At 42.5% G+C, this 24212-nt stretch overlaps 1 protein-coding gene across 1 annotated transcript in view; it reads right to left on the bottom strand.

Moving 5' to 3' along the window:
* Positions 1-23067, bottom strand: part of LOC126642147 (myosin-1B-like) — a 33118-nt gene extending 10051 nt beyond the window's left edge. The window contains exons 1-28 of the mRNA XM_050319531.1: positions 22824-23067; positions 22587-22730; positions 22339-22495; positions 21775-21802; positions 21580-21691; positions 18910-19002; positions 18750-18813; positions 18562-18660; positions 18362-18465; positions 18054-18192; positions 17524-17642; positions 17274-17423; positions 17024-17194; positions 16373-16682; positions 16233-16244; positions 14968-15044; positions 14344-14431; positions 12128-12245; positions 10630-10753; positions 8948-9084; positions 7431-7686; positions 4995-5237; positions 3021-3197; positions 2274-2419; positions 2097-2187; positions 954-1343; positions 735-861; positions 200-318 (exon numbers count right to left, since the gene is read on the bottom strand). Coding sequence (XP_050175488.1) covers positions 200-318; positions 735-861; positions 954-1343; positions 2097-2187; positions 2274-2419; positions 3021-3197; positions 4995-5237; positions 7431-7686; positions 8948-9084; positions 10630-10753; positions 12128-12245; positions 14344-14431; positions 14968-15044; positions 16233-16244; positions 16373-16682; positions 17024-17194; positions 17274-17423; positions 17524-17642; positions 18054-18192; positions 18362-18465; positions 18562-18660; positions 18750-18813; positions 18910-19002; positions 21580-21691; positions 21775-21802; positions 22339-22495; positions 22587-22730; positions 22824-23027 — 3999 coding nt within the window. The 5' untranslated portion in view covers positions 23028-23067. The remainder of the gene's footprint in view (positions 1-199; positions 319-734; positions 862-953; positions 1344-2096; positions 2188-2273; positions 2420-3020; positions 3198-4994; positions 5238-7430; positions 7687-8947; positions 9085-10629; positions 10754-12127; positions 12246-14343; positions 14432-14967; positions 15045-16232; positions 16245-16372; positions 16683-17023; positions 17195-17273; positions 17424-17523; positions 17643-18053; positions 18193-18361; positions 18466-18561; positions 18661-18749; positions 18814-18909; positions 19003-21579; positions 21692-21774; positions 21803-22338; positions 22496-22586; positions 22731-22823) is intronic.
* Between the last annotated feature and the right edge of the window lie 1145 nt (positions 23068-24212).

The following is a 24212-nucleotide window of genomic DNA, read 5'->3' as shown; positions in this document are numbered from 1 at the left end:
CAGAAATCTTGAAAGAGAAGGACTTAAACTTTCTTCCTTATTTAATTTCTGATGTCTCTTCTCTATATTATACTCCAAGGCAAAGTTCAAAATTTTCACTGTTCTGATGTCACCACCTTTCTCTGAGGAGAAATCTAATTTATTCTTTTAGTGCATTTATTTCTTTTACAATTTGTTGGTTCAAATGAAAGCAAGTCACCTTATTTTCTTCCTCTAGTTGCCTCTTCAGCTCTTCAGTCTGCTGAGTGAAAGCATGTTTGCCTCGAGTCAACTGAGAAATCAAGGACTCCTTCTCCTCCAGTTGCCGAGTAAGTTCACCTAACGAGAATAAGTTGATTTTTTTAGACAGAGATATGAGACATAAAACAAATGAATGAGAGTGGCTAGCCATGTGGAAAGTGATTAGAAGATATAGTGTGGTAAATTGAAGGGTTAGAAGCAATATCAGTCCCACTGATAGGAAAACCTGTCAAAGAGAAATGCTGTGCTGGCATCAAAGGAAAGGAGATGAAATGATCACAAACTCACAGATTCATTTTGACTGACAGTTATTCTTTTGGTTTGGTTTTATGTTTCCTTGGGTGGCACTTGTGTGACTGCCACCAGGAGGAAATTCTACATTGTGAGTTTTGTTTAGATCACTGAGTAATGAACATGTTACAAAATACACAGGCATTGTGGCAGCATATTTAAGCACTTGACACGGGAGTATTACATCTCATCAAGGGACATACCATTCTCAGTCTGTAGGCGTGTTTTCTGTGTGTTCAGATCATTAATTAGTCGTACATGTTCATCGTCTTTCGTTCTGACTTCACTGAACTGGTCTTCAAGAGCTCGGCACATCTTTTCCAGATTGCTCTGTGGAGAGATAGAAAGCGTCTCCTTCAGCTCATCCAATTGTTCAGAACAACAATGGTAATGATAAGAAATATTTCTTCCTGTGCAGTAACCTTGGCTTTGGAGACAGACTCCATGTTACTGGCTAGGTCATCAATCTCCATCTTGAGCTCACTCTTCTCCTTCTCCAGCTTCTGCTTGACGCGTTGCAGGTTGTCGATCTGCTCCCCGAGCTCAGCTGTGCTGTCCGCGTGCTTCTTGCGCAGGGCGGCAGCCGTGGCTTCGTGCTGCAGCGTGGCCTCTTCGAGGTCGCGGCGCATCTTCTGGAATTCTGCCTCCCGCTTCTTGTTCATCTCCACCTGAGCTGCTGTCGCCCCTCCTGCTTCTTCCAGGCGCTCGCTGATCTCCTCCAGCTCCCTCGACAGGTCAGCCCGATGCTTCTCTGCCTTAGCGCGAGAGGTTCGCTCGGCCTCGATTTCCTCCTCCAGCTCCTCAATGCGGGCCTGTGAGAGTTAATTGGTTAAAAGAGGACTTCTGAATAAACAGATTTGAATTATCATTAAGGAATAAAGAGCAAACGTTCACATCCATTTATATAAGCATAGAAAGAAAAGCACCATTAGAAACTTCACTGAACTGGGTGCTAGGACATGCAATATTCAGCTTTGGAACAACAGTGAATGTAAAATCTGATACTTCATTTTATGTTATAGCTCAGAAGGGATTTATTGCTTTGTGAAGAATTTAGAATTGCACTTTTCTGAAGAAATAGAGGCAGTGTCATTGGAAAATGTAAAACAATGCGAGTTTCTTGAAAATTTTGCAAAGGTCAAGCTAAAACAAAGCAGTGTCCCTTCTCCATCAGCAAACAGGATGGAAGAAACTTTGAGATGAGCAGTCATGGCATAATAGCACTGAAGAGAGCTGTCTTCCTGGCTCTGCATTTAGAAAGTGATCTTTGTCCTGACCATGACACATTATGTCACATTCTGGTTTTTTCCTTAGAAAAGCCATTCTCAGTGGCATTTTTAAAGCCTACCACAATCTTCACCTAAAATTTTTTCTAAATAGTTATGTATGATTAGAGGCCAGAGTCACTGTGAAAGTGCCCTGAGATGGGAACAGCACACAGAGTCCATTGATGGTTATTCATTTGAGAGAAAATATTTTTGTAGAATGGTGTAGGAATAAATATCGATTAATTCTAAGAAACTTGTTCTTGCTACTAAAAGTATTAATAACTCTTTAGACTTTACCTGTAGTTCCTTAATTTTCTTTTGCAGTTGTGAACTTTGAGCCTGCTCATCTTCAATTTTACTTTGAAACTGGCTAACTTCAAAATCCTTTCTGTTAAAGAACAAGAGGGCAAATGCAATACAGTTAAGCTAAAACCTGAATTTCAGAATTCAGAGCATAAGAAGTCAGTGCAATACTTTTTTAGTCTTTCATCCATCTGTTGCTTGTCATTTTCCAGATCCATGATGGAATCCTGAGACATTTTCAGATCACCCTCCAGTTTTCTCTTTGCTCTCTCAAGGTCCATTCGCAGTTTCTTCTCTTGTTCCAGAGATGCTTCAAGCTAAAACACATAAAACATACTTTGAAACACATAGATTTTACTTTGAAAGTAACTGTTCTTGTTTTAATAATCTAACTAAGTTGGAAATTGATGCATAGAGAAAACAATCAGATCATCTCCTCCTGTGCAACACTCTCACTGTGAGATCAGGGTTGCCAAGGTCATTTGGTTTCAGTCACTGAGCTGCCCACAGCTGTGCACAGTAGAAATACAGGTTCTTGAGAAAAACAGAAATTAAAATTTTCTGGTGGCTGCAGTCTCTAGCATATAGACTGCTAAATATGGACAAATTCCCAGTATTCATAACTTCCTGGAGTATATGCACAGACAAATAACTATGCAGCAACTTTCAAACTGTCACATGTGTCCTGCTCCAGCTAAAGCTTTAAGTCAGGTCACAGAAGTCTACAATGCTGAAATGCCCAGTGATGAACATGAGAAATGTACTGGATTCCACAATTCCCTGTCAATGATTTATTAGCTGAAGTTATTAGAGCTGGCTCTATTACTTTAGGTGTGGCTTATACTCCCAACTATAGATTTCTAGTCTCTTCTAATCCATGAGCACATCTGCACAGAGAAATCAAAAAATTTTACTTACATCATCTACTTGCTGCTCCAGTTTGGTCTTGGCTTTGGTGAGTGTGCTGACTTTGTCTTCCTCAACTTGCAAGTCATCCAGTGTCTGCTGGTGGGCTTCCTGCAGGGCCTTTTTCTCCTTAGTGAGTTTAGAAATATTTTCATCCAGAGCTGCCATCTCTTCAGTAAGATTCTTAACCTGTCAGACAGCCAGCATCCATACTGTGAGGGGGTCCTTGAGAAATGGCAGACTAAGAACATAGTGAGTGCACCCTTGCAATCTCTTGCATGAATGTAGTCAAAATGCTCTCCATAGAATGTTTATATTGATTGAGGGCAGCAGCAAGTGTCATGCCTGAGAGTCTGACCTCTCTGGTCCTGCTTGTAGGAATTCCTGCTTTAGTTATTTTTGACTCACAGTCCTATCCTACTGAATTCTGTAGTGGAACAGGTCTTCACTTGCCTCTGCAAGGATTTCCCACTGGGATTTACAAAAGCCCTCTGAATTGCTCTTGCTCAAAAAATTACTTTCCTGCATGGGATATATTTGCTATGAAAACAGCTGTAAATTCTCAGCAAGTCAGGTTCTTTAAAAAGATCACATGTTTAGGGGAGGGGCTTCTAACTGGGCTCTGCTAGCTTTGTCTTGGAAACTTATTCCTGTACTTCAATAATAAATAATAATAATGGCCCATCTTCGCGAGCGAAGATCCAGGGAAGGTCTTTCCACCTTCCAGCCTGCGCATTGGATTTTTTAGGTGAGACACAGTGTGCGCGGAACTGAGCCCACCCTTTAATCCTAAGGTTCATCTGCCGGGGCCAAGCGAGCTTGGACGGTGGCAGTGAGGTCCTCAGGACGTAGGTGGGTTGCCTTTAAGGGCTAACGAGCCCCACCTGCCCGGGAGTGGCCCTGACCGGGAATCGAACCCGGGTCTCCGCGGTGACAGCGCCGCGCCTTTACCACTAGACCACCGGGGCTACCTGTACTTCAATAGAGCATTGCATATCAGCAACCTCGTCTCACATATCAGGCCTGTGCATTAACCTGCCTAACCCTTGCTTCCCATTTGTCACATGTGAATGGGAAAGACTGACAGTAGGGATAAGGAAAGTCCATGCTGCTAAGTGTGTAAATGGCCCTGATATCCTATAGGACGCTCCCTCATCCTAATACCCACCACTAGCTAGATTTCCTCTAGGCATTAGTGTAGCAATGTCCAAGACATCTGTAATTGCAAACAAGATTTGGTATTGATCTCAGTGATGGCAGTGGAGGGAACCCAACATTGTAGCTACAGCTCTGCCAGCATTGTTTCTACAGCAGGACAGAACACTGTCCCTACACACATGGACTTTTGAATTCTAACATATATAACTCAATTCTGTTTCTTCATATTGATTGTAGAGATGTACATGTGCATTTCCTGGGAGATAAATGAGTTAATGACCCCTTGATATACACCCTCCTTGATACACTGGCAGTATGAACACTACAAATCAGGAAGGACTCTCATTGTATCATCAGGTCAAGGGAAGGGAAGGATATCCTAGCTGAAACCTGGTCTTCTTAAATACATCATAAGAAAACATTTAACATCTGCAAAATCAGTTCTCATGCATATGAGAAAGAACCAGCATAGCTGTTCTGTGCTGAGTTGCTCACAAGCATCACAGTCCCCCATTATACACAGGAGACAAAAATGTACTGATTCCTTAAGACTGTATATAGGCAAATATGAAAATTCTCTATAAAACACCATAACAACCTCTTAAGTCTTTTTGAACTGTCACAGAAAATACATTGTTCCTAAGAAAAAGTTAAAATTTTAACAGAAAAAATTCTGTCAGCTGATTAAGTGAGAATACCTCTCTCCTATGCCTTAGGCATATCTCACTTCTGTTCAGAGCACTTAAGAATGACTGCAACTTTCCACAAAACTGACAACTGTCTGTGAAAACTGTCTGGGAAAGAATAATTCCCCAATTCCTCTGTCACCTTATTCTCTGTTGCATGCTTCTCCTTTTCCACTTTGGCCAGAGTCATTTCAAGATCATCAATATCTTTCTTCAGCTCAGAGCACTCATCTTCAAGTTTCCTCTTCTTTGCTGTCAGTTCAGCATTTGTCTCCTCTTCATCTTCCAATCTTTCATTCAGTTCTTTAATTTTAGCTTCCAGCTGGATTTTACTTTTAATGAGTCCTTCACATCTCTCTTCAGCATCAGCTAGATTTTCACTCTCCTGTCAGAACATATTGAAGACTTATTATATTTATCATAAAAATGACAAAAGGCAACAAGTTCAAGAGCCATATTCACAAAATTGATTGCACAAGTCAGGACAGTAATGCCTGTGATTCAATCATGAGGAGATTACCCTGTTCAGCCATGGAGAGGAAAGTGGATTATAATCCCATGGTAGAGACACTTCCTTGTAGCTGGTCAGACAGTTTGACTACAGTACCATACAATAGACTCACAGGGTTCGGTCATAACAAGGAGCTTGCCAGGAATCAGTGAGATAAATAGGTGGGCAGAAAACTGGAATACCACCATCATGGAAGCATGATCTTAGATGTGGATTTGTAAAACATACAGTATTTAAAGTCATCTTTCATAGAACAGTAGATGAGTCTGTCTTTAATAAGCTCCTATAACTCTAATGATATAGGTCAGACTGTCTTTCCCCAGTTTATTCACATGAGCCTAATCTGGTTCCCATCATTCTTTAATCTCTCAGCCAAGACAGGGTCAAGCTCAACCTAGATTATAGCCTGCAACTTTCACTATCCCATGTCACATTTTGTGACACAGGATTAACAGATAAAATTTTGTCTAAATTAATGCTACTTATCTGCTGTCTCCTAGGACAACAAAGGGCACCTTCAGCAAGGTCACAGATGATATCAAGTTGTGTGGGAATGTTGAGCTGCTGGAGGGCAGGAAGGCTCTGCAGAGGGATCTTGACAAGCTGGATCGATGGGCCAAGGCCAACAGTGTGGGGTTCAACAAGACTGAGTGCCAGGTCCTGTTGTTGGGTCACAACAAGCCCACAGAGTGCTCTGGACTGGGGGCAGAGGGGCTGGAAAGCTGGAAAAGGACCTGGGGGTGTTGGTGACAGGAGCTTAACATGAGCCCAGGTGTGCCCAGGTGGGTATGAAGGCCAAGAGCATCTGGCTTGTGTGGCAATAGTGTGGCCAACAGGACCGGGGCAGTGACTGACCCCTGTGCTGGCACTGCTGAGACACGTCAGATCCTGGGGTCAGTTTTGGGCCCCTCATGACAAGAAAGGCATTGAGGGACTGGAGCATGTCCAGAGAAGGGAGCAGAGCTGGGGAAGGGGCTGGAGCAGCAGGAGCGGCTGAGGGAGCTGAGGGGGCTCAGCCTGGAGAAAAGGAGGCTCAGGGGTGACCTTCTGGCTCTGCAACTCCCTGACAGGAGGGGGGAGCTGGGGGGAATTTGGCTGTGCTCCTAAGTGACAGGACAAGAGGAAGCAAGCCTCAAGTTGCACCAGGAAAGGTTCAGACTGGATCTTAGGAAGAATTTCTTCAATGAAAGGGTGGTCAGGCATTGGGACAGACAGACTAGGGAAGTGGTGTTCAAAACTCGTGTGGATCTGACCTTAGGGACATGGTTTAGGGTTGAACGTGGCAGCGCTGTTGATGGACTTACTTGATGATCTTACAGGTCTTTTCCAATCTCAACCATTCTATGAATTAAGGTATTAAACTGAAGTCCCAAATGCTTGTAAAATGGGTGGGTTTGGGAGAACAGAGCATTAAGTACCAGGAAATGTACAAAGAAACTCAGAAAACTAGGTGAGCTAAGTTCTGAAGAAGGACTCAGATAAGGAATCTGATTTTTAGCAGACACAGGTAAAAGTTTTGTTGTGTGAAACAACAGACTCTTGCTGGAACTCAATTGATTCAAAAGCACATGGCAACAAGTGACAGGTCCACTTGCACCAGACTGCCTTTGCCCTTGTTATTACCTATTAGAACCTGAAATGTGCAATTTCAGTCTCTGTTAAGCAGTATTCCAGAGAAAAGCAGTTTCCACAGTTTCAGTCTTGCTTCTGACAGAAAAGCACCCCTGTCCTGGCTCCATATTTAATGATCAGCAGATGTGGAAACACCCTATATTTCATCCAGAATGTGAGGAGCACATTGTATATACTGTGGGACGTTTGATTCTTCCACTGGTGATTGCTTAATGGTAAAGTGGGTTTATCTGGGAGGCCAGTTGGAACTTCCTGTATTCCTGCTGGTGTTAATTTGTGTGCTTTATACTCACTTTTCTTAGGTGTAAGTGAAAAGACCAGATACAGAGCAGTGTTCCCGTTACATGCCTGTTTATGAAGGACAATGGGAAAGGGAAGGGAAAGAGCAGCAGAGTAAGAGGAAATGGGGTGAATCTGAAAATGGAGGTTACTCACAGACTGAACCTGAAGCTGCAGGTCATTTTTCTCTTGCAACAGGGTCACCATTTTTTCCTCCAGTTCTTTCCTTTTTGCCTCAGACTTTGTAAGCTCCTCCTTGGTTTTCTCAAACTCCTCCTTCATGTTGGCCATCTCCTTCTCAGACTCTGCACTCTTCAGCAAGGGCTTGATCTTGAAGTACAGCTTCATCCAGGGCCAATGTTTGACATTCATAAATGCACGAATGTTGTACTGGATGATATAAATGGATTCTCTGAAAACACATGAAAACAGTTTATGAGAGTGAGTGACTTTAGCTGGAAACATACTCTCATTATTTGCCACACAGCATCAGCATTTACCCCAAAGAATTTTTGCATAAGACTTTTTTTTGTCACCTCCCTTGCTTTTATTAAAGAGTCATTTCTAGGCCCTTATTGCAGAATGACTCGTTTGGTAACCTGAATGGCAACTGTGTCATGATACTTGAGGGAGAAATACTCCAAAACAGATAGACTTCTCTGGCATATTGGCTGGGAATCTCTGAGACTTTCTTCAGGCTCAAAGAAAATGCAAGTGCTTGGGTATATACCAGAGTGAAAACTGAATCTTGAAGTACTCCTGATGAAATTACAAATCTGGCAGTTTCTGTCAATTGTGGAAACAGCAGCTAGATGCTTTTGGAGTCACTCAAAATAGCAAATGTCATATTAGAAATTATTAACAGAAACTTAAAAAAAAGAAAGAAACTTTTTAATAGAATTGAATGCAAAAGGACATTGTTGATGCTCAAAGTTCAGAGGGAGACTAGACAATTTGTTGCAGAGAAATTCAGTAAGAGTTATTGAATTCTCTGAAATTATGTGTGGCTCAAGAACACCTGAGCTAAATATATGCTGCACAGTATTACAAGCAGCTGGTTGGCAGAGCATCCTGTACATTTATGCAAGCCTTGCTACCCCTAAAGCTTTCACTTGTCAACAACATTTGAGAAAGTTTGCTTGGCTTGCCTAGTGCTGTCAGTCCTGCACACTCTAAGTTTTGCATGTGGAATAGCTGAAAGTAGGGAGCTGAAAGTATGGAGTACCTTCTCTGTACAAGGTAGAATTGTTCATCTTAGATGATGGAGCCAGGAAAGGAAATTAAAGAAAAGGAGAGCAGAGAGTGGTTGTCTGTCATTCCTTACAAAACCAGTGTGATCCAATGAAATGATGAGACAACATGTTCAAATCAGACAAACCTTAGCCCTTGTTCATTTGGCTGTCTCTGCCACAGGGTTCTTTGTAAGGCTGAAAATAGGAAGTGCATTTCTGGAGAAAAGGTTGCTTGCTTACTACTAAGTATCATGGTCCAGCTGCATGGTCCAGTAGCTAAACAGCCACTGCCAGAATTTGTGAGGCTGTTATGAGCAAGCTCTTAGTTTATACTTGCTTTGTTCCCACTTTCTAAGGTTCTTTCCCAACAATAGTTTTTTTTGTCTGCGACCATACACTTTGGTCTGACACAGTACAATCATTAGTGTTTTCTTATATTACCTTCTTGCATTCATCTTTTTAAATTCAATTCTCATGAGGTACCCTCTGCACATAGCTTGTGTGTGAGTGATGAGGCTCACAAGCTTCTCATCTCTCATCTCTTCTAGGAGTCCCAGGAGACCTGCCTTGAAGAACACCTAGAACAAAAAGAGGGTCAAATAGTTTGAGGCTTAGGCAGATACGTGGCCATTGACAGCTGATGCAAGTCAGTTTTGGAAAAATGCCTGCAGAGTAAAGGTTTAACAGCTGGAGAAATTTTGTGTCAGTATTCAAATCCTCAGTGTTCCTGTGATTCATGACAAGTTGCTCTGTATGATCTAATCACATTATTGCAGTGTTATTTGGTGCCTGCTCCAGTGTAGGTCATGAAGATCTAGCTCATCAATAGTTATTAAATTAAAGAGTTAACTTTCAACTTAGTGCTATATCCTACTCTGTCTCTTCACTGTACTCTACTCTTCTATGTCAGGCTCAAGATTTGGTCCTCAGAACTGGCTGGAGAAGCATACATGGTGATGAATTCTAGAGGGATCTGGAAAAGCTCAAGCAGTGACCTATAGGAATTTCATAGTCTAACAAGACCACCTGCTGGTGCTGCACCTGGGTTGGAGCAACTCCTGGGATCAATCCAGGCTGGGGGATGAACAGATCGAGAGCAGCCCTGGGAGAGGGACTTGGGAGTGCTGGTGGGAGAGAGGCTGGACATGGCCCAGCCCAGAAACTCCATGTGTTGGGCTGATCCCACAGTGTGGGCAGCAGGGGAGAGGGAGATTCTGCCCCTCTGCCCTCTCAGGTGAGATTGCACTTGCAGAGCTGCCTCCAGCCCCAGGGGCCCAGCACAGGGAGAGCATCGACCTTTAGAGAGAGGCCACAGGAGGCACTGAGATGATCAGAGGGGTGGAACACCTCTGCTTTGAGGAAAGGTTGAGAGAACTGGGTAACCTAATTGAGGCCTTCCAGGACCTGAAGAGAAGGACTTTTTACAAGGGCCTGGAGTGACAGGACAAGAGGGGAACATCTTCAAGCTGAAAAAGAGTAGCTTTAGATTAGATATTAGGAAGAAATTCTTTCCTCTGAGCATGGTGAAACACTGACATAGGTTTCCAAGGGAAGCTGTGACTGCCCCTTCCCTGGAAGTGTTTAATGCCAGGTTGGACAGGGCTTGGAGCAACCTGGTCTAGTGGAAGGTGTCAGTGCTCATGGCAAAGGGGATGGATCCAGATGACCTTTAAGGTCCCTTCCAACCCAAACCATTCTATGATTCTCTGTCTGTTTAGTAGTGGAGGTGGTTGGGTTTGTGTCCAGAGGCAGCACTGCCTTGGTTATGCTGACCAGAGAATCAGTGTCTCACCTAACACTGCTTTGGATATGGAAGATAGACTTTGTGTGCCTAAATCCTCTGAAAAGTAGGACTGTCCAAACTTGTCTGAGCCTGTCTAAATGTGTTCAACTGGCAGGGCAAAGTCTAGTTGCAGCCATGCTGGATAATGCTGGTAGTGTGGTTCCCAGGGCTGGCAGTACTGCCTCTCACACAGGAACCAGACAAATTTTCTGTAGTCCTTCTTGCTAGTGGTGTACTTTGTTTATAATCATCATGAAGGCTGGTTTTTTATGCAAGAAATATTTTCAACAAACAAAATATTTTGCCATTAATTATACATGCTCTTCCACAAGGGCTTTACCTTAGTGTGGCCAAATTTATATTGGTTGTGGTCAACATCAATGGAGGAAAGAAGCTTTTCTGAAGCCTTTTTGCTGTCGATGAATTGGCCTTCTGGAATGGCTGAGGCATTAAGGATCTTGTACCTATAATGAGAAAGGTTGCGAGAACTGGTTTCAAACAGGGTGAGGAAAAGAGGATCCATTGTATACCATGAAATATATGGAAACAGAGCTATCTCAAAGCAGCTGAATATGTCATCTGAAATCTAGACCATGTTGGCTGGCTAAACAAAAGGTGATGAAAAGGGGACACATCTACAGAGGAATCTGTTTGGTGTGTATGCTGTTACATACAAAATTAAGGCACATACTTAAGAGTGTCTGCAGATTCAATTAAGAAGAAATTAGTGAGAACTTGTCAACCTCTTCTCAACTTGTTTTATTGATCAGAGGGATGCTACTCAAATTAGAGCTGCAGATGAATTAAAACTACTGACAAAAATCAGCTATATTCCAAAGGGAATGCCAATCTTGCACAGCTCACAGCTTCTACAAGTTGTGCCAATGAGTCCTTGTGTGGACTGAAAATGACACAGTATTGTTTTCTAAATGATAACAGCAGTCTCAGCATTTTGCAAGGTGACTTGATGATTAAGGTAATCCTGTGTCATAGACAGGACCATCTAATCCTTCTAAAGGATGTGGATTTGTGACTGTACCTGGGAGTACTTCTTATTCTCCAGTCTACCTTGAAAAAAAAAAAGTAAAATCATGACAAGGATAATAGTGCAGTGAGTTTATTCTCCATTTTAGGCTTCCATTGTAATTCTTAAAGTACTTTGTGGTTCTGGACCACAGCCATTATGGATGAATTCCTTCATTTATCACATCAAATTAGGATTTGACAGTTGAGACCAGCTAATCCCTTACTAAACATCGGGGTGAGGGCATTTTCAGAGGGATCTTGGGTCCTTTTCACACCAGTGCAGCACAGAAGAGTCTACTGTTACATTTAATTATAGCAGCAGTCAGTTCTGATTTAGCACTTTATAGCAACTGAGCCCACACGAACCCATTTAGTTGTCTCCATTTTAAAGATGAGGAAAACAAGGCACAGGATGCAGGCCAGGGACACAGCACCAGCAAAGCCTGGGGTTTGGGAATGCTCAGTCAGTGGGGTGTGAGGAGGCTGCACTGACATATGTTGATTTTGTATCTGCACTCTGTGAGACTTCAAAGAGCAGTCTATAGTGGCACTTTATACTGAAACTGTTGTGCATCTCTTTGAATCATCGGGCAGTGACTTCGGTTTAGAAATTGTGCTGGTTCTGGCGTTCAAGAACTCTCTAGTCTGGTCAGAGAGGGAAAGGTTGGAGTGACCTCTGACAGGATTAACAACTTGGTTCCCTCCAGTGCCACTGATCTTGTCTGATTTGGAGGGAGTCTCTCCATCGTGTCACCTGAGCTGTGTGTTTACTGAGGCCTTATCTTAACAGGCAGTAATAACTGAAGACCTACCGTTGCTTAAAGTCTGCATAAAGGATTCTGCTTGGAAAACCCTTCCTGCAAATTCGGATGCCTTCTAGAACCCCATTGCACCGCAGCTGATGCATCACCAGGTAATGGTCCATTTCACCTTAAACAAAATACATCCATCATGATTCCCTTTTGCTTCCAATGAATCTTCACATGTAATAGCATTCCGGAATGAGGTTTGGTGGGTTTTTGTTGTTGTTGTTGTTGTTTGTTTGTTTGTTTGTTTGTTTTTGTTTTTGTTTTTGTTTTTGTGTTTTTGTTGTTGTTTTTGTGGGTTTGTTTTTGTTTTTTTTTTTTTAATAAAATTCAAGCCACTCTTGGTTGAAGATGCAGGAAGTGCAGACAGAACATACCTTCAATTCATATAAGTTACAGAGAGCTGCTTCACTGAGCTTTACTAAGAATATGAGGGCTACCAGTTCTTGTGTAAAAGTGTAAAGCTACATTTTTTAAAAATGGTACGACAGTGCTTTAGGAGACCAGCTGAAAAATCTTCAACAGCATCAGCCTTCTCACTGGATGTAGGCAAAGATGGCACTGTGTAGTGTAGTGCCATCCAGACAATAGGCTCTTCATGTTCTTTAAGATTTTACAGCTAGATTCCCACATAGGAGTGGAGAAGGTTACTTAAAGCTCTTAGTCCCTCTGTGGAGGACAGTTGATTAAAAATGGAATAAAGTTTGTCCTGCTAAAAGATCTATTTAATATAATAATCAGAGGTATGACTTATACTCAAATATTACAAAATACAACTGGCAGAATAAACTCTCGAAATCACTTTGTTATGTAGAAATTCCCATCAGCTTCATTAACACAGAAGGGTCCATACATTTAACTTTATCTTTTCTGTGTAATCAATAAAGTTTTACCCAAAGAAGCTGTTAGAGAAGTCAATCATAAGCAGACTAAAACCAGCTAAAAATTAGAAGATGTCCAGTTTTCCTTCCTTGATGTCACCATCCCTAATTTGAATCAGACAGTACTATTTTTCTTTTAAAAGGCAAAAGTCAAGATTCCCTTTGAGGCACACCTGTCAAAACAACCAACCCGACATTAAAATGATAGCCGTATCTGGCACCATCATCCATTCAAATATGCTTTTCTATTGTAGTTGGTTTCCTTAATGCCCTCCTTGCACCTTCTTGACTGTCAAGACCCCAGTGGGATTCCTCTTTCCTAAGTTTTGAATATGAAGTATGGACATTTCCTTTAGGGCTTCGTTTTTAGTCAGTGGAGTGAAAAAGTTTCTTCTGGAATGTAATTCATCTCATCCTAAGGTAGACCTATATAAGTGGCCAGATGAGTCATACCTTAAAAGGCCAATTTAAAAGGCCAGCTTCTCTCCACTGAGTAGCAAAGGAGTTTGTATGAATATCTGAAATGTGAATGTTACACATGTATGTTGCTTAAACCCCACTTATGGTCTTCACGGTTACAAAGAGAGACATAAACAAGAAAGGTAGATATTCTCAGATTCATTTTTTGTTTCCTGAGCAGATGCTAAGCTTCTGATTCCTGCTACTCCTGTTGCATCCACTACGTTTTAACAGTATCTACCTTATCATTCTACCACTCTCAGGTCTTATAATGGCTAGACAGCTACAATCCACCCTGGCAAACTCTTTGGAAGTACTTCAGTTTATTTACCACTGACAATACTCCAAAACTTGACAGTTCTCACAGACTGAACTCTTTGTGAGTTAAAAAAAAAAAAAAGTAACGTTATATCACTATACTTTCCAAGTGCTAGCATCACACAGCAGCTTGTACATGGAATTCTTCAAATGAGATACGATTTCTTTGACAGTTCTCCAGTTCAGTGAATCAGATCCTAACCCTGGATAATTAGAAACTGTTAAGTGGTCTTGGGCTGAACCCAAGAGTTCTGAATGATACAGCGGTCCCTTAAACTAGGCATTTGTTAGGGATTTTCTAATGCTGTTACCCACAATAGACAATTTCATCAGCTGTAATCAAGCCCATCTTTATCACCTTCAGGTCTGTACACACACTAAGCAAAGGTGGGTAAGTGTTGTTTTACAGTCACAGTAGACAACACAAGAGAAGTTCCATCGGTTACTGTCCCACGGGCCAACCCCCACAAGGACTTCACATGCAAAGGAAGCTGTTCAGAAGCTGGTTATTTCCCAGGCTATTTCCCATCAGTCCCATGTTTCAGAGTATAATGATGGACTTACCAGGTGTCTTGGTCTCGTTAGGAATCAGGCAACGCACAAAGTGAGGATGGGTGCTTCTCAGGTTAGTCATCAGCTTGTTTAGATTTTCCTGTGGTAGAACAAAACAAGGGTTTCAGCTTCAAGCTACAAAGCTTTTGCATTCTTATTCAAAAGTTAAGGAGTTATAGAATCACAGAATAATTTGGTTTGGAAGGGGCCTTTGAAGGTCATCAAGACCAACATCACTGTCCTAGACAGGGACATTGTCCACTATCTGAGGTTGTTCCAAACCCCATTGGCCTTGGACACTTCCAGAGGTGGGGCAGCCACAGCTTCTCTGGGCAATCTGTGCCAGGGCCTCACCACCCTGACAGTGAAAAAAAAAATCTTCCTTCTATCCAATTTAAATCTACCCCCTTCCAGTTTAAAATCATTGCCTTTTGTCCTGTCACTACAGACCCTGGTAAAAATGTCTTTCTCTGTCATTCTGATAAGCTCCGAAAAATCCAGAATAAGGTGTCCCTGGAATCGTCTCTTCCCCAGGCTGAGCAACCCCAACTCTCTCAGCCTTCTTTATAGGACAGGTGTTCCAGCCCTCAAATCATTTTGTGGAACCATGGCTCATAGGAAAGGAAATTCACGTACTCTGAACACAGCAGACACTGTCTGGAAAGAACCTCCCTTCTTCTTAGCACCTTTCTTGCCACTACCAGCACTATCACCTTGGAAGAAGGAGATGGGAGGGGAACAGTTAGAATAAGCAGTAGGTTTTGTAGGTCTCACCTTCCTGTCTTTGGCCGTGGGCCAATAAAATACTTAATTTTAAAAACTGACACACTGCTACATGAGAGTTTACCAAACCAGTGATAGCTAGCTGTTGATCAATGTATGGTATATTTGATCTCAAATGTAAGATTTATGTTGCATCATAGAGTATATGGCTTTGCTGACATGGAACAGTGTGGCCTGACATAAGTTTCCTAACAGTGTACTCTGTGCTACTAGTCACATACTATTATCCAAAGCCCCATTTTTAATTTTCTTTTTGATTAGGTGAAAGACCACAAGAATGTGACTCAGCAGTGAACATTCATTTACTAGTGCAGTGAAGTCTTCTTTAGAAAAATATGCTAATTCAATGTTCCAGGTGAAAAATACAGTTCTGTTCTGAGTTATGGCAGACCCGAGACAGGAAGCAAATTATAGTCTCAGCAATACAAGACAGCATCTCATTGTCTTTCCATATTTGCTACACCCTTGAAGCCAATTAAATTGAGACTTAAATGAAGTCTTTCTGCTCTGAATTTCACACCTTATCCAAAATTTTATCTATGCAACCAGCGTTTTCTTCCTGACACTGATGGTACCTGCAAGGTTCACAGCTGACTTGTCCCCAGTATCTCCTAGGGGCTTGCTCAGGCACACTATATGTCAGCCAAGCTGTCCCCAGGAAAGCCCCCATGCATCGTTGTCTTGAGTCTCAAACCCTGCTGTATCTGTGCCTGACTTTTTGCCCAGCATCCAGGCTGCCAGAATATTGAGGTTTTATGTAGAAATCCTGGTGGCCATTTTTGTTAATGCCTACTAACTGACTTGACAGTCTTCTAAAAAAAAAAACAAGGTAAGAGATTGGACTGCTTTCTTATGCCCATAGAGAACTTCTAAATTATATCCCTCTCTCATTTTCCCTTGCAAAAGCAGGACTGTTCAGTTGGATACGAAATAGTTCCATGGCCTCATTTTAGTTCTTCCAGTTCACCTCAAGAAACAAAACTCTGTCTCCAAAGACTATAAAGTGCTTGCACTCTGCATATGTATAGTGGCTGGGTAAACACAATGTGATTCACAACAGAGTCAGGAAACATACACCTCCTGTCACTTGGGTACGGACTTGCTGCACTTCTCTGCACCGCCGCTGGTGTCTTAGTGTTGGCAGATGAGGATAGACACCAGAACAAGGTCACATTAGGGGATGGTAGCTTATGGTATACCCAGAGAGGAGACTTTAGTTGATTTTTGCCTTATTGGTCATCACTGAAAAATCACTTACCTGTTTCTGCACCAGCATAGTTAGAAAAAAGGAAGGACAGCAGCTTCAAGGAGGATTTCTGGTACAGCCCCACCACCGTTTCATTCAGGGGGTCCTTGTTCTTGTCAAGCCACCCAGTGATGTTGTAGTCCACTGTGCCAGCGTAGTGCACCAGGGAGAAGTGGGCCTCAGCCTTGCCTTTGACGGGCTTGGGCTTCTGGAAGTTGTTGGACTTGCCCAGGTGCTGGTCATAGAGCTTGTTCTTGAAAGAGGTGTCAGTTGCCTTGGGGAACATGCACTCCTCTTCCAGGATGGAGAAGATGCCCATGGGCTGGGGGAAACATGAATAAAGGAAAAAAATAAGGGTTAGGGAGGGGAGGAGTTATTGCAAGGAGTAAGAGTTGAGGTTCACCTTACTGTTAAAGGCAGTCATAAAATGCTCCAAATTAACATGGTGTAGCCCCTCTCCCTTTCAGCCCAGCCATGCTCTTCAGGAAATCATTGTTTATGCAGAGGCAGTCCATTTCTCCAAAAGCTTTAGTTCTATAAGCTGCCTCTTCTGATGTGAGAGGGTAGTTCAATAGTAATTTGTCAACTGATCAAGAATTACTGGACTAAAATAAATGATCATAAAAGAAATGTGCTCTCCTACAATGAAAAGATTACTTCTACCTTCTCAATGAGCTCAATGCAGGCAGCTAGGTCCATCCCAAAGTCAATGAACTCCCACTCAATTCCCTCCTTCTTGTACTCCTCCTGCTCCAGCACGAACATGTGGTGGTTGAAGAACTGTTGCAGCTTCTCATTGGTGAAGTTGATGCACAGCTGCTCCAGGCTGTTGAACTGCAAATTCAAAATATAAAAAAATGCCCATTAGTGTAAAAGCAGTCCTCAATGGGCAAGTGTACCTATGGTAACTCACATCAAAAATTTCAAAGCCAGCAATGTCCAGGACACCAATGAAATGCTGCCTGGGCTGCTTCGTGTCCAGCTGTTGGTTGATGCGAACAACCATCCACAGGAACATCTTCTCATAGACTGATTTAGCCAATGCACCCACTGAATTGTACACCTGTAAGAAACACAGCCATCGCAGTTACAAATGTTGAGTTAGCTTTAAAGTTGAAAGAACTGTGTGAACAAATTGAAAAACTGATCAAATGTTTATGTACCTGTTGGACATTTTGCCCTTTAGTTACATATTCATTCCCGACTTTCACCCTGGGATAGCATAAAGCCTTGAGCAAATCAGCAGAATTCAGACCCATCAGGTAGGCAGCTTTGTCAGCCACTAGGATTAGAGACAGAAAACGCATTCAAAAGAGACAAGGAAAGGTGTTGAGGGCTGCTGGGATGTTTCTGTTACAAGAAGTCTTCTTTTGGAACTACTCAAATGCACCTATTGTCAAGAGAAGCTCCTCTCCATTCCCATGGAGAATACTCCCTCTGCTCCAAAGGCAGTGTATCAGCTGCAGCTCACTCCTGTTCCATGTCTGGAGGTCTGCAGCAATGCTTAAGCTTTATGTCTCTCTGTTTCATTGTAGAGCATAAATTAAATCGCTGACTTTGTGGAACTTGCAATAAACCTCAAAACATTAGTTTCTGGAAGGGAAAATTACTTTCAAAGTGTTGGGCACTTTATGGGACTGTTTTGCTAGCTCTTTCCTGGAGCAGGTCACAGGCAAACTGCAGTCAACTCTACCTTCTGTGCTGTCTGGCTCCGCCTGCTCCTCCCGCTGCTTCTGCTTGAATTTCATGTTGCCATAGTGCATGACGGCCCCTGTCAGCTTGTACATCCCCACCTTCTCATCGGGGCTGAAGCCCAGGATGTCCACAGCACTCTGCAGAGGCAATGGGCAAATTGCAAAAGCACAAACGCTGACGCACAGATGGGGTTTCTCTCCCTGCCTGCACCAAGCATCCAGCACCATCCCAGTCCTGCAGCACTGGGGTGTAGGCACTGGGCCTCAGCTGGCCAGGCCTCCCTGGCTGCTGGACTGCTGAACTCACATCTGTCGCCAGTAGCTCCTCACTGTCGTCAATACTCGCAACTGTGACTTCTCCTTGGCTCACATAGGGGAAGTCATAGGGGTTGGTGGAGATAAGGAGGAGATCTGCAGGCATATGGGGCACCTTTAGTAGTACTGGAGCAGGTCACAGTAGAAGGAGAAAGCACTCACTGAGCCAAGTCCAGCACTGCTGCCACTCACCGATGAGCTCTGGCTTCTTGTTGGACATTATCTGATAAAAAATATGGTAGCTCCTTTCACTGGCCAGCTGAAAAGTCACTCTGGATTTCTCCAGGAGATCTAACCAAAAGAGAGGTGCCATTAGTCTCCTGATAAATTTGAAATTGTAAGTGCACAAGTTCTGCTGGCACTGACTTGCTCCGACTTACAGGTTTCAATATCTGCAGAGGCCAGCTTGCCAGTTGCTCCAAAGTGAATCCGGATGAATTTTCCCTATGAAGCAGTGCAGATCAACCCATTTGTTATAACAATCAATTAATGAGACTTGTATTAAATATCTGTATTCCAACAAATCTGAAATGAACTCACAAAGCGTGAGGAGTTGTCATTCCTCACAGTCTTGGCATTGCCAAAAGCCTCCAACAGTGGGTTGGCCTGGATGATCTGATCCTCCAGAGTTCCCTAGTTACAGGAGAAAATGCTTCTTACCAACTTCACTACGGGGTTAGTAACAAATATTGCAAAAGAGTTATTACAAACATAATTTTTACACATCATCTGTGATTTTAATCTAAAAATTAGTAGTTTTTAAGCATTCATCAGCCAACATTCATGGATATTGCCATGGGTTTCAAAGTGGAGAGTGCTGAAAAAAGGATCTGGGGTTTGTTTGCTTCTTGAACCTGGTATCACATGTTGGATATCACATACAGAGTCACTGCAGTGCAGCTCAGGGAGTTTGAAATCTGTATGAGAGGTGTTTCCACATTTCTGTTCACAAAGACCATGACAGCTAAAGAAAATGTGAAGATTCTGGAATTTTTTTTAAAGGTTATTTGAGTCCAGGACACAGAGAAAGAGGTACATCCATTGGTAGAAAGCATCTACTAAGGAGAATGTAAAGTTTTGCAATTGCATTCAAACAATAGCAGCCTTTCAGGATGCAGCAATACATCTCTCAGCATGCTTTGAAAACAGTGGGACATGGACAAAGCTTGGCACAAATACTGAACTTAGATAAGCAGAGAACAGGGACTCTTTGATTTATTTTTTTTCCTGTGTTACTGCAGAAGGAATGTTCAACATGTAAAATTTTGATACTATATTGCATCTCTCATTGCTAACTGCAAAAATGTGGGTGGAAAAAAAAAGCTTCTGTGACATTATGTCTCTCCTTTTCTGTGAGATACAGTCCAGGAAGCAGAGTCACTGGTGTGCTTAGTCTCTAGCAAAATCATGACTGATCCTACATAGCCAGGGCATGAAAGCCTTGCCAGGGATAATTTCCAAAACATATAGAAAAAAAGATAAATCAGTTTTCATCCAGATGAAAGAGGAGCAGCACTGCTCCAGTTACTGCATCTTTGTGCGTGTAGTGCTCAGTGCAGTCTTGAACAAGTTGCAGTGGGGAGGGAGTGCCGTTTCCAACACAGTCTGCAGGTGGCACAGCAGGTTTAAATTTGTTTTCGTTAGTCCACCGTGAAGATGGAGGCTATGGAATGAAGGCAACACAGTAGAATATGAAGCTCTGTATCTCTTTTTTTTTTTTTTTTTTGATAAATAATCTTAAATCCATAGAGCCATGCCCCCTCACATGTATCTTTCAGCTTTCTAAGTGAACTTTCTCTTGGAGAGGAGAGGGAGAGGGAGTTCACTCTAGAGTCCTGTCTACAGGCTGTGTGACAATGTGCTGGGGGCTGCATTCTGGGGAAATGCTGTTACAGGCATCCCTTATTCCTATGCCCTTGCCTGGCATCTGATTTCAGCCTCTATCTGTGATAGAATGCTGGGCTACAAAGAATGATAACCTGAGTGTTTTATTTATGTTCCTATGAAGAGGCACATACTATTGTCACAGAGATTGGAACACTAAAAATAAAAATAGAGTATTCTGTGACTTAACTCAGAAGAGGGCAAAACAGGTTGCTGTCAGTCTAAGAGCCAGGTGATTTTCCTTATATCACACATGGTCTGCAAATCTCTCAGCTGTCTCAAAGGTTTTCTGAGATCAGTCCTGGCATAGTGAGCAGCTGATGAAAGCTGAGCCCAGGAGATTCTAATATGCTGCTGATGGAAAGAACTTACCTTGGCCATAACAACCCATTAATCACAGACACCTGCCTCTGAGTGTGAAAAGAACATTCAGCCTTGGAATCTCCTTAAGTTCCGCTATGCTCTCAAATAATGTGCTGACACGTGTCATCCCTTTTGATGCACATACCATCTCACAGGCTGTGGGGTCATACACTTGTGCCACAAGGGTGTTTGTTGCCTGCTTGGTGCAGGGGGATGAAGCCTGTGCCTTGCAAATGTCCCAGTGGGCTCAGATTGCAGCAGCTGTGCTGCTCAGCAAAGGGACATCTTTCTTGCAAGGATCGTTTCTGAGGTTACTTTCTGACTGTCAGGCAAGTAGTCCCAGCTGTCCCAAATCTGTCCCTTTTCTTATGATGCCCTTCAGGGCTGTTCCATTGACCGCAGGCAGGAAAACAAGCCAGTGGAAACTACCACCTGATGCAATTGAAATGGTTCTTAACTTCAGCACAGTCACTCTGGAATCCAGAGTTCTTGTACTTCCCTTGTCCATAGGAATGAACCAAGGCCCAGGAATGGCACAACCATGTGTCAGTGGGAACTGACTGCTCTCTTCACAGCTGCAGCCACTCAGGTGCTGTGGATGTGGCTGATCTCAGAGGATACTGATTGGTAGGTACATAGATGGACAGCACAGAGACAATGTCTAACATTGTCTTTCTCTCTCTGGTGAAGATTCCTGTGTGTAAATGGAGACTGGAGAGAAACTGAGGCTTGTGCCTTTCCTACATTGACAAAATGGTTTTATAAGTAGAGTTCAGAGGGATGGAGGCTGGGTAAGCAGGGGTAAACAAGCGTAGGTATGCTCGGCCTGTGCATCCTGACTGCCTTCTCAGCTGCACACACTTTCTGGCTTTTGACAGTCCTGCAACCCCAAAATACACACTGGTATTTTTTGCTCTGTGGCACAGTGTGGGCAAGTACTGGAAGGAGGAGCCGATGTCATACCTGCATTTTGCCAGGCTGTGGATCTTTCTTCTTCTCACCAGTAACTGCAATTGTTGCAAAGTACTGGATGACACGCTTTGTGTTCACAGTCTTCCCTGCACCAGATTCTCCGCTGTTGAAACAAAAATATTAATTATTACAGGAAATGTTTTCACTTCTCTGTCAACTTTGTCACTCATAACAAAATATACTCACGTAATAAGGATTGACTGGTTGTGACGATCTGAAATCAAAATCACAGAAAGAGCTGTACAAATGAGATGTGGAGGGCTTTTGTTCCTCAAATACAACTAACTGACTTCAAGGGAACTATATTTATCTGTATTTATCACTGTGTTATATGCTAAGGTAAATTCTGCATTAGTGTGCAGCTGGATTTTTTTTTGTTCAGAAAGGGTGAAGCAGCTCAACATTTGACTTCAAGCAATGATTATTTATAAGGCTTCCCACTTAATCTTTGTGTTTTTTATGTATAGACCTTGGCTTAAATATTTACTTGAAACCAAATTGTTTGCTGTGTTTCTTCTTTACCATTTCTTTAGGTTCCTTACAAGGAGAGGGCACAAAGCCATACAGCCAGCTACTGCTTTTCCTTCATTATCTGACAGCCCAGAGGTCACTAAGATGTCACAGCCACTCTGATCCTGAGGTGTGCTGTAGGACTATGGGACCACTGAGATGACTCAAAGACACCTAAAATATCAAGTATTCCTTGACCAAATGCATATCAGGTTTTTCCACTCTTGCCAAAAGACTCACCAGTCAGCATGAACTGATAGGCATTGTCGGAGATGGAGAAGATGTGTGGAGGGGCCTCCTGGCGCTTCTTGCCTCGATAGCCCGTCACCACCTCCGGGTTGTACACGGGCAGCCACTTGTACGGGTTGACAGTGACGCAGAAGAGACCCGAGTAGGTCTGCCAGGAAGGGACACAGCACGTTGGCTTCCCCTGGGCCTGGCAGAGCAGTTCCTGCAGCTGCCCAAAGGAAGCTGCTGCTGCCACTTACGTAGATCATCCAGGCTGCGTAACGCTCTTTGAGGTTGTACAGCACAGCGGGTTCGTGGAGGTGGGTCATCATGGCCATGTCCTCGATCTTATCAAATTTGGGAGGGTTCATGGGAAAGACTTCATCATCCTTTACAGTCACAGTCTGATGAAAATAGAAAGGAACAAGAGGAGGAGATGAGACAGGGAACTGTCTCAGCTGAATGATCACATATGAGTTACAGTTGGTATCACTTACTGTGTCGTCACATGTTTTAACAGTGACTTTGCCACCTTCTCTGCTCTGTATGGTACCTTTCACATACATTTGTTTGTCATCCACTACAAAACAGGCTGCCTTAGCATCAAATGGTCGATTCTGGGCTTCAATTCTCTCCTTCTCTGACTTCCGTAAATAGGGAGCGGCTTCTCCAAAGATTGCCATCTCTGCATCCGAGCTCATGGCTGCAGTTGCTCTGGAGGAATACAGAAAAGCATCAGAAAGTCTGTGCATTTGTAATTTATATTTATCCAGACAGCGGTCATGCTCAATGACTAATAGGCAGAGGAGAGCTAATCAGGCACTTAATTTCTGCCTCAGTTTTAAGTGTCTGCTGAAGAAGTGCTAATAAAGAAAGTTCCTTTTGTAGACAGAAGTGTATTGTCTTTGGATGCATCCCCTTAGATGGGATGCCTGTCTGCCCAAGTGAAGGCAGAGAGAATATCAAGCTAGAAGTCTTCAAAAGCTGGCCTGCTCTATCTTCATCTGCTACTCAGAGAGCTGCACAGCCACACCCTTCTCAAAGCCACACACACAGGGCCACTGATATTGTTTCATTAGACACCTAAAAATTTAGATGCAAGTAAGATCTGTAAGTTGTGCAGATTGAGATTTCCAAGTGGAGATGTTCCGAACACCCTTCTGTTTTCTACACTGTAATACCACTCAGGGGAAATTCAGCTGGTTTCTGTCTATACCAAGCAGGAACAAATTGTGAGGGTCAGTCATTCCCTATCTAGAAAGCCAAACCTCTTTATCATATATAACAAATATAAAGCATCTTTTCAGATATGTTGCAAAATTAGCCAATAAAGGAATATCGTATATTGCAATAATAATTAATTAGTGTTAACAATAATAATGACATAGTGTTAGGCAAATAACATAATATCTAGGTTACTAAATATGTGATATGACATTTCAAAGAACTTCAATTACAAAGTACCTTTTAGCTTTAACATATTACATAGATTAATATTGGTTATGAATCACTAAAAGATAATTAACATGTACCAATATGTACCAGACACTATCATGGATTTGTCTAGTAGAAATATTTCAAAAACTGCTTTATGCTCAGTTTTATTTTACATTTTTTAAATATTTAGTAAAAACCTAGAAACAGCAAAAGCAGAAATAATGTGGGCAGGAACTAGCATAAACAGAAGCATCAACAATCTAATATACAGGCTAGAAAAAAAGTAATACAAAAATTCCAAACTCCTGCTACTTCGTATACTGTCTGATGCACTGTGGGACTAAAGAAGAAAAAGGACAGAATTGAACAACTCTGATGTCTACACCCAAGGCATTACAGTACTGAATCTGTCAACATGGAGTGGTTTTATGTGCAAGAAAATGATGAAA

This window comes from Myiozetetes cayanensis, unplaced genomic scaffold (assembly GCF_022539395.1).
Source record: "Myiozetetes cayanensis isolate MyiCay16 unplaced genomic scaffold, myiCay2020 scf22, whole genome shotgun sequence".
In the NCBI taxonomy this organism is placed as follows: Eukaryota; Metazoa; Chordata; class Aves; order Passeriformes; family Tyrannidae; genus Myiozetetes; species Myiozetetes cayanensis.
This window is presented reverse-complemented; position numbering and strand designations above follow the sequence as displayed.